The 12363-nt window shown below is 42.0% G+C and overlaps 1 protein-coding gene across 4 annotated transcripts in view; it reads left to right on the top strand.

Annotated features, from left to right (window-relative positions):
* The window catches only part of LOC126385035 (ELKS/Rab6-interacting/CAST family member 1-like), a 211662-nt gene that overhangs the window by 59348 nt on the left and 139951 nt on the right, over positions 1-12363 (top strand). For all 4 annotated transcript variants that reach the window (XR_007569391.1, XR_007569392.1, XM_050036531.1 and 1 more), the window contains 4 exons: positions 368-535; positions 1103-1270; positions 7104-7241; positions 10207-10347. Coding sequence is in view for 2 of the 4 variants with exons in the window: in XM_050036531.1 (XP_049892488.1) it covers positions 368-535; positions 1103-1270; positions 7104-7241; positions 10207-10347 (615 nt within the window). In the remaining 2 variants the exon portion in view is untranslated. The remainder of the gene's footprint in view (positions 1-367; positions 536-1102; positions 1271-7103; positions 7242-10206; positions 10348-12363) is intronic.

Below are 12363 nucleotides of genomic sequence, written 5' to 3'. Positions count from 1 at the left end.
CTGTCATTAGAACCATAGATAGCAAATCACATCTCCAAGGTCAAGAACCTCAAAGTATTTAGGTTGAATACCTAGAAGAGCTGTGAGGGGGTTGGATTCAATAGGTTTTCCTAATATTTTAGTAAAAACACGTAGGTAGGGTAAGTACGTAGGTCTAGAAACCCGAGGGCTGGGACTTTTTCTAAACATTTTGACCTTTACATATAGCGTTCCACAATAAAGTTATGGCTAAAACCTTAACAAACACCTTAGAACAAGTGCTCACTTAGTAAAGCTCATTGTCGAATTCAGTAGATTTTAACAACGTGTTATCCTCTCTAGTACCCACTCTAACTGGGTCTGTATGTCGTGTGTGTGTGTCACTCAGATGGAGCAGGTAAAACAGGATCTGAGTCGTAAGGACAGCGAGCTGCTGGCATTCAGGACCAAACTGGAGACTCTGAACAATCAGTTTTCTGACAGTAAACAACACGTGGACGTCCTGAAGGAGTCACTCACTGCCAAGGAACAGAGAGCCGCTATACTGCAGACTGAGGTACAGTTACTCTTCCACTAGGTTCAGACTTATTTCATTTATGTAGCACTATTCAGAGCTATATATAGAGACATAAAATTGCAGAGATGTGTGAAACAAGATTAACATGAATCAAGTTTAAACACAGATTAAACTCAGGGAATCAGATAAAAATAGAAAGAGAGGTTAAACGCAATTAAAAGCCGGAGAATAAAAGTGGGTCTTAAGGTGCGTCTTCAAAGCTTCAACAGACTCAGTGTGTGTAATGGCCTACGGCAAGCTGTTTCAAAGCTGAGGAGCTGCTCCAGAAAAAGCCCAGTCCCTGGGCTTTCTTCTCCAGGAACAGGGCACAGCAAACATGCCACAGTGGGTGGATGTTAGGGGTCTGGTGATGCTGCAAAGGGGTGAGAAGTTCTGAGATATGTGTAGGTGCAAGACCATGGAGAGATTTTAAAGTGTATCCTAACATGAATTTGGAGCCAGTGTAAGTTGCTTCTGTATGTAATGGTACTATTACTTATCACGTGGAAATTGATCATAGGTTGTATGTATTTGTTTCAACTGACTTTTTATTGCGTGTGTGTGCAGGTGGATGCACTGCGTCTCCGTTTAGAGGAAAAGGAATCCCTCCTGGCTAAAAAGAGTCAGCAGATCTCAGAGCTGACGGAGGAGAAGAGCACTCAGAATGGAGAGATCAGCGACCTCAAAGACATGCTGGACGTCAAGGAGCGCAAAGTGAATGTGCTGCAGAAGAAGGTAAGAAAACACCAAGTATAAAGCCATTGTTGTGTTACAGATTAAACAGTGTGAGCACCACTGTGATGTCATCTTAATTGGATTCATTGTTTGCAACATTTTAGCTCCAATAGGGGGCAGTATTTTTGCAGTTGCACGTACTGAAAGCAAGTGTCACTGCCACCGAAATCATAAAAATTCAAAGTCCTTTACATGAAACATTAAAAGCATTGAGACAAAGTGTACATTATAAAAGGACATTTAAATACAATTAAAAATGCCATGAAAGAGCCAGAGATTAGAAAACAAAAACAAGCAAGAATATACTAACACAGGTATAAAAAACAAGAATAGAAGTTACAGTGCAATGAAAGAAATGAATAAATGTTTTATTTAATAAAAGGCAGCGGCAAAAAGAAAAGTCCTCAGTCTTAATTTAAAAGAAGTGAGAGTTGGTGCAGACCTGCAGTTTTCCGGGAGTTTGTTCTAAATATGTGTTGCATAAAAACTAAACACTGCTTCTCCATGTTTAGTGTTGACTCTTGGGACACAAAGCAGACCTGTCCAAGGCAACCAGAGAGGTCTGGGTGGTTCATAAACCATTCAGAGTTTTATAAATCAACAGTAGTATTCTGAATTTGAATCTGAGAGACAGGAAGCCTGTTTGAAGACCTCAGAGCTGAGTGATGTGATCTACTTCCTTGGTCTCAGTGAGGACTCGTGTTGTGGCAGTTCAACTTAGGACCCAAATGCAAACACTACCAGGAAACTGAGAGTGGTTTGAAGATGGGGACTGAAGGCTTGAGTGAAACGATGGCTGAGGTGGGCTTGGAATGGGGAAGCAGAGCAATCCAAATCCAGAGGCAGAAGACGAGACTGGACGTGGCTGGTGTTGTTGAAGCTAGTGTTGTGAACCTGAGAGACAGAACAAAGTGTGAACTGAGGTCCATGAGCATGAAAAGACAATGTGTCAAGACGTATAATTTGGCCTTGACGTTTGTACCACAGAGGAGACTGAGCGACCTGGCACACTGCAGTGGCTTGATTGTAGATGTGGTTCAGGTGTATAGACTCAGCAGCTGCTGGCACTCAGGAGAATTGGCAGGAGGAGGGAACCAGAAGGCCACGCCCAGCACACACACAGAGACGGACTGAAAACAAACAGGAGACACGTAAGAAGGGGAAAAAGGAAGCACAAGGGGGAGGCAAACCCTAACAACTCGAGCAGTTGCATTCTCAATCAGCTGTCTGATCAATTTTTAGGGAGATCTGTAAAGACACTGTTACAGTTGTGAAGTCTACTGGAAAATTTTTCCAAATCCTGCTGGGACAGAAGTCCTTTTATCCGGCATATTTTAACAAGATGATAGGCTGACTTTGTACTGTCCTATTAAAATGTGTCATGGTATATGAATCGATTTAAGGTGGACTAAGGGGCAATAAAGAGACAGAAAATGGTAAAAAACAGAACACAAAGCAGAACAAAACATGCAAAGCCACCACAAAGTCTGTGAAGTTATTGCCCTAATTGAATGAAATGGAAAAATAATGGACAATAGACATGGAGACAGTCTCCCATTGAAATCTGCATGTTGTCATGTGATACTACCACCACTAGATGGGGCTGTAAGACAGTGTGTGGCGTGGGAGCTGATGCAGACAGACAGCTGAGCAGGCAGACAGAAGGGCACGCAGACAGGCAGGTATACAGGCAGACAGAGTTACAGGTGCTCTCTACATATTTTGGCCACTTTTCAGTGTGCTTGTGTGTGTGTGTGTGTGTGTGTGTGCATCTTTGTGGTGATGCTGTCAGCTGGATGGATAGGCAGGAGTGACCCTCTGTCTCTGGCACACACACACACACACACACACTCACACACACACAAAATGAAGGGTAAGGAAGGGTTTAGGGAATCTAGACATTAACATCCAACAAATTAAGTGTAAAAATGACCAAAAAAAAATCTAGCGTACAGCCAAGATCTCCCGTTTAAAGCCTTTTGGTCTTTAGCTGTAAAAAAATCCGACCTTTTCCCTCTTTCCCCCGCGTCCCTCCAGTTGTCCCTTACAGAAAAAATGGAGAGTGTGAGCAGATAATTGATAGAGACAATCAAGCAGACAGACATAAAGCAGGACAGGGAGGGGGAGGAGAGAGACAGAGTGTGTTTGAAATCAGATGCATACTAATGAGTTCCTCCTGTTCAATAAATGATGACCTCTGCTGTCTTCAAATAGAATACAGTCCAGTGTCTGAGAGGGAGACGGAGACACTGCTGACTCCTCCTTTATCTAATCTGCGCGCATTATTTCATAATTTCTTCCTCCCTTTGGAAAAACTAAAAATACCTCTCTTTCTTCTTCTCCGCTCCATCCCCCTTCGTCGTGTTTTTACCTGTCATTATATGTTAGTCATGAAGGAAATTACCGTGAGTGCATAGAATTAATTCTTCTGATCCGCCATCATCCGCTTCTCTTTGTTGTTAAATGTAATTTTTTGACATAGATGAAGAGAAGCGTCAGCCGCTTATTGTTTTGTTAACATATTCACGTTCATTATCACACACGATTTCGGGACTTAAATAGGACGAGACGGGCAAAGAGAGTGTGTGTGTGTGTGTGTGTGTGTGTGTGTGTGTAGACGGGCAAAGAGAGTGTGTGTGTGTGTGTGTGTGTGTGTGTGTGTGTGGGTTTGTAAATACTGTGTATGTGTGTGAGCCAGGCATCCAGCAGTTGTCAGTTTCAGGAAGTGCAGACGGGATCAAAGAGTCTCTCTGCCTCTCAATGTCAAGTGTGTGTGTGTGTGTGTGTGAGAGGGAGAGGAGGAGGTGTCAGTCAAGCTGTCAGGTGAGCAGTTGATTAATGAGGCGCTGGAAGTGTTTTACTGTACGAACACACACACCCACGATCTCTGCGGTACTGTAAATGTGTGCGTCTCACCTGCAGTGGAGTCAAAGGTTGCATACCAATCCGACTCTATGTTTTTTTGTGATGGCTTGTCAGTCGCTTGATTTCCTTTCTCTCCGGCAAAGCAAAAGAAAGAGACACAGGAGGAGAGGGCGGCTGAAACGCAGTCATTTTACCACCCAAGCTCGCCCCTTCTTAACACCACATTACATAAGCTTTCCATCCCTCTCTTTTCTCCTCAATTTGTTATTTCTGTGCTGCTCAACCTTTTGTTCCATCCATTTTTTAATGAATACCACGAAGTTGACACAGCTCCTTATCTCTGTCTGTGATCTCACGCACACATACACACACACACTCGCTGTGGGCTCAGGGAAGGAGCAAGTGCTTCGGTTATTTCTGCTGATTTTGTGTTTTAATAGAAAATTAATCTGCTACCAAATCACTGTGAGAGGAAACAGGAGGAGGCAGGGAAAAAGAGGTGGAGGTGAGGAGAGTGTGTATTTGGAGTGAGGGTTAAAGGTAACAGAAGCACAGCACCTCTCAGTAGGGCTCACGAGAATCTGGTGTTACGATACGTATCGGGATACAGGGGTTACGAGTGAATATATTGCGATATACTGCGATACTCAAAAATGTAGGGTTCTTCCTATTTCATAGAGTCAAATGACTGAAGATAGATTGCAGCACTGAAGGATCTGGTGGTCGAGGGTTTAAACACAACACAAAATGAATCTCTGCTACGTTAGGATTGGCCAGTCTGCATTGGGGGGCGGGACTTCACGAAGAGTCAGTTGACACAGTATCACAAAACATAATATCGTGATACTCAAGTGCATCGATATTTTCTTACACCCCTACCTCTCAGCCTTTTTCATGTTTTGAAAATCTCCAGATGAATCATAATCGAGCCCATGTGCAAGCAGACAGTGTTGTAAGCAGGGAGTTGCGTTTGTTTTTGACCCGGAGAGTCATGTGCTTTGAAATCAGTGCGAGAGGAGACAGGAGAGAAACAGAGGGAATGTGGGAGGTGTCTATTTTTATTGGCTGTCAGAGAGACTCACATATTCCTATGGGTCTGAAAGGGGTAATTTCACTCGTTAGGTGAATCATGGATTCCGTGGAGTTGTCAAATGTGAAGCCGACCTAGGTTATATGTCATAAGCAATGAGCATCAAAGCGGCCTGAAAATCCAATCAAGTGAAATAATTTTATAATTTTTCATCATGAAGAGGAAAAATAACGCCCGCACACTCACACATAGACTGGGTGTGCAGGCGTCATTTTATGTACACTGTTTTTTGATAGCCTTGCACCTATGTGATGTGCATGTGCTGTCCCTTAACATATATATATTTTTTAAAGTCACCAACAAACATCTGAATATGCATAATATAATTATTTTATTAGATTTTCAGATTTGTTTCACTTTCCTGTTTAGTTAAAGATATACTTTGCTGGATTTTCCTGAAATACTTAAAAGACTCACACAGAAGTACTAACTCCTCTCACTCATCTCTTATGACCCACCGGAAGTGTGCGGCGTTGCATTTTTCTGTAGAGACTCTGCCTTCTGCCTGTGTTTTCTTATTGTCCTCTTTTGTCTATTTTCTATGTTAAGGATGTTCATGGGTGTGTGTCCCTACAGCGCTCAGGTGAGGTCGGGGCTTTATAAAAAGGTAGCAACCAGGTGCCAGATTGTAAGCAATGGGCATCTAAGAGACACAGCGCCCATAGAACATAATTTAAAGGTACTAGTCCATACCCATTGAGTACAGCATACCATACCATGACTTAGTCATACCAAACATTTGAAAAAAAACAACATTGGTCCACAGGGGGAGCCACAGCGATCGGTCGCATTTTAGCCATTTTTAAGCATTTTTCTGTTGTTATAGCGCCACCCAGTTGCCAATTAGAGTTAGATTTCTCCAGTCACCTTGAGGCGTCCTGTTCTACATATCTACCAAGTTTAGTAAAAATCGATATGGCGGTTAGGCCTAGATAAGAAATTAGCTCTCTGGCGCCCCCATTTTGTTTGATGGGGTCAATAATGGAGGGGTCCCCTCAGATTATGTGTGGTCATATGCCTTCAAAGTTGCGTGGTGATGGGTGAAACCCTTGAGATGTTATACACCTTTATGTGATGAGCCACACCCTCCACAATATTCATTGCCTTATAGAAGCTCAGTTTTAGTAAGTTTTCCAACTTTTGCCAAGAGGGAACTTTAGATATTGGTCCCTAGATTATGTTCACCCAGTTTCATGCAGATCGGTCAAACTTCCTAGGAAGAGATCGATTTTAAGTGTTTTTCAAAAAAATCAAAATGGTGGAAAATCTGTATAACCGGAAGTTACGGGTTCTTGAGGCAAATTTGTTCCTCATGAGGAGAGGCATCTCTGTGCAAAGTTCTGGTACCTGGTGGCTTCCTTTTTATTAAGTCCCGACCTCAACAGAAAGCTGTACCCATAACGTCCTGAACATAGCAAAATAAGAAAAAAAATTAGTAAATACAGGCAGAGGGCAGAGTGTCTGCCGATGAATACACTGCCACATGCTTCCAGTGATGAATGAGAGGGATTACTTTTGTATAAGTATGTACATCTTTAAAATTAAGTATAGTTTAGTGGACTTTATAGCTGTTTTTTGTTTTTTATATGCTGCCGTTTTGAATCTTTGAGTCTTACTCACATATATTTGTTGCTGTTTATAGTTCTTATTAAAGCTAATTCAATTTAAGTGTTAATTGCCGTTATATTTGCTGTTCGTCTGCAGAAACTCATTATCGTCCGGGCTCTTGTTACAAGCAGTTGCCACAGTGCTTTACTTTGGCAGAGTGAGAGAGCCGATTGACTTACCGCCATAATACCATTCCTCGCTAAATAAATGAGTTGTGCATCAAAAACAACAACTATTTATGAGTTCTTGTCTCCTTTTCTTTCTGTGCAGATAGAGAACCTCCAGGATCAGCTGAGGGATAAAGAGAAACAGCTGGGCGGCCTGAAAGACAGAGTCAAGTCTTTACAGACAGACACCTCCAACACCGACACAGCACTGGGAACACTGGAGGAGGCTCTGGCTGAGAAGGTACACACACACACACACACACACACACACACACACAACGGTGGTCAACCTCAGGTCAGCTCCAGAGCAAGGTTACATTAATAAAACCACTATGAGCAAAACAGCCGACCACCCACGCCATGACCAAATGACTCTGGATAAATGGAAATGAACCAATAATCACATTGGCTGTTTCATTATTAAATCATTCACAGCCTGTGTTCATAAAAGATTAAGACCCATCCAGGGTGCGTGCACGTCTCGCACCGATGGGTGCAGAACAAACAAGCACACTGTCACTGTTTTGGTGAGCATTCAGGTGCCACAGCCATAAAACAGCCCTGAACCACCTGAGCATGGGAATGAAACCCTCAGCCGCCCCTTTGATGATCTGTTATTGTGCACTCAGGACCTGACCCTGATTCTGGGAAACCGACCAGTGACACTTACACCGGCGCACCGCTTCAAAGTGTTTGATGAGGATATATTTTTGTACTGTAATGCGCGATTTTGTTACCGACTCCATCGCCTTCGCACGCACACACACACAGGAAATGGGGCTATTAATTGTCCAGTGACTAATATTCAGGGTGTCAGCTGGATGTGTGAGTGTTGGCAGACGGAGGTGGCCGACGACTTAAAATGACTTTCACAAGGTTTTCTTTTCTCCGTCTTCATTGTTTTGGTGCCCTTGGATATCTGTCCTTTCTTCCTGTCTGTTTTTTTTTTTTTTTTTTTTCATTTTTCCATCCACCTCTTGCTGTTTTTTATGTCATTACTCCCTCTCTCTGTCACACACACATTGTTCTACACCGTGTTATGTTTCAAAGCAGAACAGGAATAAGTTTTGTTAACTTTTTTTTTTACCGTGTCAAGTTTTATTTCATGCCCGTAGTTTCGTCTTCGCAAACAGTATAGATAACCCTAATATCTGTTTTGATGTCTGGATGATGCATTCAAGCCCCTAACCCTGTCTTTAACCATCAAAACTACATCCCGAAACCTTTTCCCAATCTTAATCTTAAGGGGACAGTTCACCCCAAAATCACAAACAGATATTTGTTCATTTATCTGTAGTGCTAATTTTCAGTCTAGATTGTTTTGGTATTAGTTGTCAAGTGTTGGGAGATATCGGTCGTAGAGATGTCTTCCTTCTCGTTTAACATAATGTAACTAGGTGTCTTTCCAGAAATCATGACCTGGTTACTCAACATAATCCACAGACCTTGTTGTGAGCAGTTTCATGTAGGAGCTGTTTTCTTTCTACCAAACTACACCCACTAACCATATCACCACGCAGAAGGAAGCTTGCATCTAATGCTAGCTCACCTAGCACCACTGAGCTAGCTAACATTACAGCTCAGCTGAGGAGGACGCCATTAATGTTTACATCTTGCGCTGCTGTGACCATGACACTCTCGTCCATTAACTTTATTTATATAGCACCTTTCATACAAACATGCAGCCCAAAGTGCTCCACATGGCAAAATTGGAATGACACAGACACAAGACAATGAAATATTAAAAAAGTAAACCAACCAAAACAGAAAAAAAAAACTAATTAAAAAGATGATCAAAACTCCATAGAGATAGATAAAATAGAATAAAATGAACAGGAGAGATAAAAGAAGGTAAAAATCAATGGTTGAAACTTAAAAATCACTCACTGAACTGATACACGGCTGAACGATTCATGATTCAGTTCAGTTCACGGCTTCCAGGAGTGCTGAGTCTCATTACTGGCCAGTCTTACATTTTAAGTTTGTTTATCTGGAAACTAAGTCTGTTAAAACAATGGGGAGGTGTGTGATTGTGTTCATGTGGCTTGACTCCTGGCTACATTTAGCCGATAGCTATGAGAAAACAGTCCCTATGAAAGTGTATCGCTGAGAAGAAATGATTTGAATCACTCAGGGATCGGGGTTACGTCATTCACCGAGTGATTCGTTCACAGAGTACTTCGTTCACCGAGTGATTCGTCAATGGCTGCCTTGCGACTCACGAGTGATTCATTGTTTGCACGGACCGAATCGGCAGATGCACTCCCGGCCTGCACGCTCGCTGCTGAGCTCAACTGAACTGAGAAATGAACAAATCAGTTCCAGAAATGATTCAGTTCAGTGTGTTTGCTCAACAGATTTGTTCTTTTGAACGATTCGTTCGCGAACGACACATCCCTAATTGGTACCATCCTCTCGAATGTCTGGCATAACCCCTCCCAACTGTTGCATCACTTGCCTGGGTCCAGACTTTTGAATCCGTCCACTCCACTGAGTTAACTGAGGATAGAAACTAAGTGTAACAAGTTTACAAATCTGCCTGATATCACGCAGTTATATCATTTTACAGTACAGTAAATATATTCAGGTTTAAGACAGATGTTTGGATATGATAATCAATTTGAAGACGTTAGCTTGAGCTCTGGGATATTGTGATGGCCAACAGACCCAACAATTAATGAATTAATTAAGGAAATAATTGATAGTAGCTGTAACCCTAAACCAAGTCTTAACCCTGAAACAGCTTTTTAAAGAGGTGAGGTCGAACAAAAAATATCCTCACTTTCCAAAAAAAATTGTTTTCACTCTCCAGTCCTCACTAAGATGGGACTCCAGCACAGGGACACACAGCACAGCCAGGTTACACTCTCTGGGCTTTTTGTGGTCCTTTCGTGTGTGTGAACTTTTATACTTTTGCTTGCACTGGCCGCTGCGTTGTTCTATAGCTGGAGAGCGTCTATAGTGTTTTAGTAGTTGTGAATATTACATCTTTTGCCAGAACATATTACGTGTCTAAAATCACTGCTGGCTGTTAGATCCTGTCAGAGCTGCCATGTACATAAAGTTTAATGCGACTGTTATTAGTATAGAAACTTGATATTGAGTGACTGTGAATAACTCTTGGAGCGTTGACTACCTCTCTCTCCCCTCTTCTTTCCCTCTCTTGACTCTCTCTCTTTTCTCTCCTCCTCCTCCTTCATGTCCAGGAGCGAATCATCGAGCGGTTGAAGGAGCAGCGGGAGAGAGAGGAGAAAGAAAAAGGGGATGAGATGGAGTCCAGCAAGAAGGAGCTGAAGGAGTTGAGGGAGAAAGTCTCCCAGCTGCAGGCTGACTTGGCTGACCGTGAGGTAGAAGACACACAAACACACTCATGCGTATCTATGCTATAAGTCAGAAAAACACACTCTCCATGCGCCTGTCGAGGAGACGTGATTGATCTATCACTGTAGAACAGACCTCGGATCCTCCCAAGGTTCTCGTGCTGAAGGACAACAACGATAAAACAGTCACATTTCCTTGACAACGATATGCTTCACAACCAATGAAAACAGTGATTGGAGCTGAATTCTTCTTGCTTCGACCTCTGTGATTCATGCAGAACGCCACAGCTGAGGCTCAGACGGAGAGACAGACGACGACATAGAATTTTTCAGCACTGTCTTTGCTTTAGTCATCCTGCAGTGGCTGGACAGCACAGTAGGAACGTTATGATTAACACAGAAATTTGGCAAAACAGTGTGTTTTAACACAAGTATACCTTTGGGAGGCACGAGCAGGTGTAAGCCTGGTGTTTAGATGTCAGTCTTCTTAAGTTTAAGTTTAAGTTAATAATAAGAGTGTCCAGTCCTAGGATCTAATCGAAGATAAAACAGTGCCAAATGCAGAAAAAAACCGAACCAAACAATAAACAAATTAAGCTAAATACAACTTTATGAATCTTAAGCCAACACAAGAAAGGAAAGTGCATGTACTGATGTATAAAAATAACTACTGTTATAATTAATGCTCCAGTTTTTTCATTACCAAGACGGACAGTAAATTAGCCTGCCATTAAAAAATGCCTCTGGACGCATATTGTATAGACTTACAACCAATCAGAGCAATAAAACATATGTAATAGCATTGAACGATGGACGGATGTAAACAGCCTAGAGTGTGCATAGATGAGCTGTGGTGGTGTCGCATCAACATGTCTGTGAATGTGTGTTGCCGTTTTTGCCATCAGAGTTTGAAAATAGTAGTTTAACAGAAAATTCCACATCAACTGCAGCGTTTGTTGTTTCCTCAACGCCGCTCCTTTTTACTGAGCTGGGTTTATGTTTTTTGTAGTGCGCACAAGCCAAAAATGTTGTCATCATATGTTTTGCATTAAGTGCAAATTAAGGTTGAGCTGAATACTCGGATAATGTACTTTTTACGAGTGTCATTATCTGTACTTGTGATTAAGGAAAATCCTCATTTAGGTAGCAATGTTTAATCTATTACTCTTGTGATAAAATAGGATCTGAAGCTCGATTCTGGGGCTGTTCTGTAAATAGTTTTCTCACAGGTAATAAACTTCTGATTAATCCATATAAATTTCAGGCTTAAAATAACAACTTCTGATTGGGCCCAACCCACCTTTGATTTAAACCTCACATAAGGCATAAACTCTGCCTTTTCCAAGTACAGATACAGACACAGATACAGATAATGGTTTACTAGCTCATTCCTAGTGCAAAGGCTCTGCAAGTTGTCAGTCACTGTCTGACACCTGCCCCGTGTTAGATAAATGGTTGTGATTGGCCTGAACCAGGTCAGGCTGGCTGGAAATCTGTTTGAACAGGAGGGGGACCAGACGCATCTGCAAGAGCAAATAGAACATGAGCTCGCAGATTTGTCTGGTTTGCAAGCTAACAGTAAAAGCTTGCCGATGCACAAGTGTGCTTCTTAAAGCCCACAAGTTTCATGTAAAGACAGACTCACAGACTCACAGTACACACACCAAGAGTATGTCCTCAGTTTAGTCGAGAGAAACAGCTACGTTGTGGCGTCACAAAACTGGAAAATGTGTTTTCAGGTGCACTTTATCTTCTACATCTTAAATAAGTAGTTTGACAGATGATTTCATTTTTTTATGGATTAAACAAACCAGCTAGCTTTAGAGGTGCTGGTCGTCAGATTACTTTTGTGCATTTGGACCGAGCAATGGTAGCTGTTTCCCCCATGTGGCAAGTCTTTATGCTAAGCTAAGATAAGGGTGTAGTCATTAGAGTGGTATTGACATCCTCTTTAAACTCTCAGCAAGAAAGAGATTTCCCAATACAGTAAAACTCTTCCTTTAAAATGGGAAGTAAATGCCAAAAGCACACATGATTGAGTGA

This window comes from Epinephelus moara, chromosome 23, assembly GCF_006386435.1.
Source record: "Epinephelus moara isolate mb chromosome 23, YSFRI_EMoa_1.0, whole genome shotgun sequence".
Taxonomy (NCBI): domain Eukaryota; kingdom Metazoa; phylum Chordata; class Actinopteri; order Perciformes; family Serranidae; genus Epinephelus; species Epinephelus moara.
This window is presented reverse-complemented; position numbering and strand designations above follow the sequence as displayed.